Source organism: Ziziphus jujuba, chromosome 4, assembly GCF_031755915.1.
Source record: "Ziziphus jujuba cultivar Dongzao chromosome 4, ASM3175591v1".
Taxonomy (NCBI): Eukaryota; Viridiplantae; Streptophyta; class Magnoliopsida; order Rosales; family Rhamnaceae; genus Ziziphus; species Ziziphus jujuba.
In genome coordinates, this window is record NC_083382.1 from 9,705,001 (window position 1) to 9,708,151 (window position 3,151).

The window sequence follows — 3,151 nt, forward strand, 5'->3', positions numbered from 1 at the left end:
TTTAATAAATTTTAATAAAAAATAATAATAATTAATATAAATATAATTAATATTAATAATTAATAAATTGAATTAATAATAAATAAAAAAAATACTTCTGAATTGATCTCATCCTTTTTTTAAAATTTCCATAATCATTTAAATTTATAATACATACTTATTTCATATTTATATAAATATAAACAAAATTTAGAAAACAAATACACAAATACAATAAGTTTGACCCCTCCCTCTAATTTTTAGGATCTTCTGATCGATCCAGAGATCATTTCGATTCCATTAGTAATGAGGATTCAGAATATCACACATTGATCAATCAAAGAGAGATTCAACAACTAAAAGAAAGATCGATTATTTGGGATCCTTCCTTTCTTCAATTATCATACATATATTGCATGTAGATTTAATGATTCAATTATCATACATATGTATGACTCGAACAATCATTTCTAGGATTTAATGATTCCTAAAAGCGAATTCATCCTTTTTCTATTTGTGTTGTGGTCGTTTAATTTGGTAATAGAAATAAAGATAATAATGAATAGAAAGAACTTAGCTGGTTTTAAGAATGAGTGATTGCCCTTCTTCGACCCTTACTGCCCAACCTGAAAGCGGATAGCTAATGCGTTCCACTTATTGAACAGGGTTCTATGGTCGGTCTGCGACCCTTAGATGCCGAAAACGTCCTTGGGGTGATCTCGTAGTTGCTAAGGGAACCGAAGCAGGCTACCATGAGACAATAGATTTTCTTTCTAAAGAGATCTTATTCGGAACTATTATATGTCCAAGGTCCAATATTGAAATAATTTCAGAGGTTTTCCTTGACTTTGTCCGTGTCAACAAACAATTCGAAAGAAGCGAATTGCGCAAAGGCTTCTAATTATGCGAATTACGCCAATTCCAATTTTAATTTGCCAGCTACTTGTTTCATGGCTTTAATTTGAGCTATGGACCCTACTCTGGATACAGAAATACCCCCATTAATAGCAGGTCTGATTCCGGCATTGAATAGATCGGCGGATAAGAATATTTGTCCATCTGTAATGGAAATTACATTAGTGGGAATATAAGCCGAAACATCTCCCGATTGAGTCTCAACTATTGGTAAAGCAGTCATACTTCCTTCACCTAAATGAGAACTTGATTTAGCGGCTCTTTCCAAAAGGCGTGAATGCAAATAAAAAACATCTCCTGGATAAGCTTCTCGGCCTGGAGGTCTGCTTAATAAAAGAGACATTTGGCGATAAACAGTTGTAAACCTATTTGGTTACTTCCAATTACGTAAATCAATAGTTCAAACCGCACTCAAAGGTAGGGCATTTCCCATTTTTATAGGAACTTCTATACCAGAAACAATGGTATCTCCAATTATAGCCCCTCTGGGATGTAAAATATATCTTTTCTCACCATCCCCATAGTGTATGAGACAAATGTATGCATTTCGATTAGGATCGTATTCTAGAGTTACGATTATACCATATATGTCTTTTTCATTCCGTCGAAAATCGATTTTACGGTATAGACGCTTATGACCTCCCCCTCTATGCCCTGCAGTAATGATTCCTCTAGCATTACGACCTTTACCACAACGATTCTGCCCATAGATCAAATTATTTTGTGGATTGGATTTCACTTGACTGTCTACGGCTCCTTTACGTGTGCTTGGGGTAGAAGTTTTGTATAAATGTATCGCCATGCTATTAAGTATTTTGATTTAAGTTCTTTTCTTTCTAACAGGTGGAATAGAATAACCCGGTTGAAGCGTAATGATCATACGTCTATAATGCATTGTATGTCCCATAATAGGTCCCATTTTTCTACCCTTTCCCGGGAGTTGATGACTATTCATACAAAATCGATAATAAGAATATTGAAAAGGCTTCTTACCCTTTTACCTTACCAAGGGTCACTGATCTATTATCTCTCTATTATCTCATAGAAACTCCCAATTATTAAAAAAAAAAAAAAAAAAAAAAACTAGAAGTTCGTAAGGGATACAATTTTATCCCAATCAACCGACTTTATCGAGAAAGATTACTTTTTTTAGGCCAACCGGTTGATAACGAGATCTCAAATCAACTTATTGGTCTTATGGTATATCTCAGTATAGAGGACGATACCAAAGATTTGTATTTATTTATAAACTCTCCTGGCGGGTGGCTAATATCCGGAGTAGCTATTTATGATACTATGCATTTTGTGCGACCAAATATACAGACAGTATGCATGGGATTAGCCACTTCACTGGCATCTTTTATTCTAGTCGGAGGAGAAATTACCAAACGTCTAGCATTCCCTCACGCTTGGCGCTAATGAGTTTTTTATTGGATTTGAGAGAAAAAATGAAGACAATGCCTTCATAATGTAAGTATTTTGAAAAAATTTTCTTTTTATATCGAATTCAAAGTGCCATGCTATTATTACTTAATATTCATATTTCCTATAGCGAGAAAAGGGATCGCTTGTTTCTTGAACAGTTCTTTTCAAATCAAATCAAAAATGCGTCTATCTGATTGATGAGTCATAAGACAATTCATGGTTCAGGTGGTTATTAAGAATAGGAAAGGCAAGCTGAAGAAACTTATTCAATGGTCACCGCTAACTGCTTTTGGTCCCAAATTTTTGGGGTTGCTTTTTCCAATAAACGTTGGTTACATTTTTTATGTTATTTGTACCAGTAACCGGTTTATGGATGAGTGCTCTTGGAGTAGTCGGCCTTTAACTACTGTTTTCTTTATTATTGATATTGATAGGAATTCTCTTGTTAAGATCCTATGAATCGGTGAAAACCCCATATTCATACTAGAACCATGATGATTCAATAAAACATAAAAATGAAAGAGAGTATTTGGCCTAGCTCTGCTCCAATATAATCTATACATTTCGTATCAGGAACGAAAAAAAAGATGCAGATATAGTCGAATGGTAAAATTTCTCTTTGCCAAGGAGAAGATGCGGGTTCGATTCCCGCTATAACAGGCTATAGCGCTTACTCCTAGGAATAATATTGAAGCGCAAAATTGGTTGAAGATCACAAGGCGTTTCGAATAAGAACACTATTTTATTCTAACTATTTTTTTTATTTTATATTTTTTTATATTTGTTATAATGAATTGTTTATGAATTGTTTGTTGTCTCTATCAGTCAAATA

The 3,151-nt window shown here is 33.9% G+C and overlaps 1 protein-coding gene across 1 annotated transcript; it reads right to left on the reverse strand.

The window, feature by feature from the left end:
- Positions 1-1,294: 1,294 nt before the first annotated feature.
- On the reverse strand, positions 1,295-1,770 carry LOC125422185 (large ribosomal subunit protein uL2cz/uL2cy). Its single transcript, XM_048472748.2, has one exon. It carries the CDS (start codon positions 1,694-1,696, stop codon positions 1,295-1,297), a length of 402 nt encoding a protein of 133 aa, XP_048328705.2. The 5' UTR covers positions 1,697-1,770.
- Positions 1,771-3,151: the final 1,381 nt, after the last annotated feature.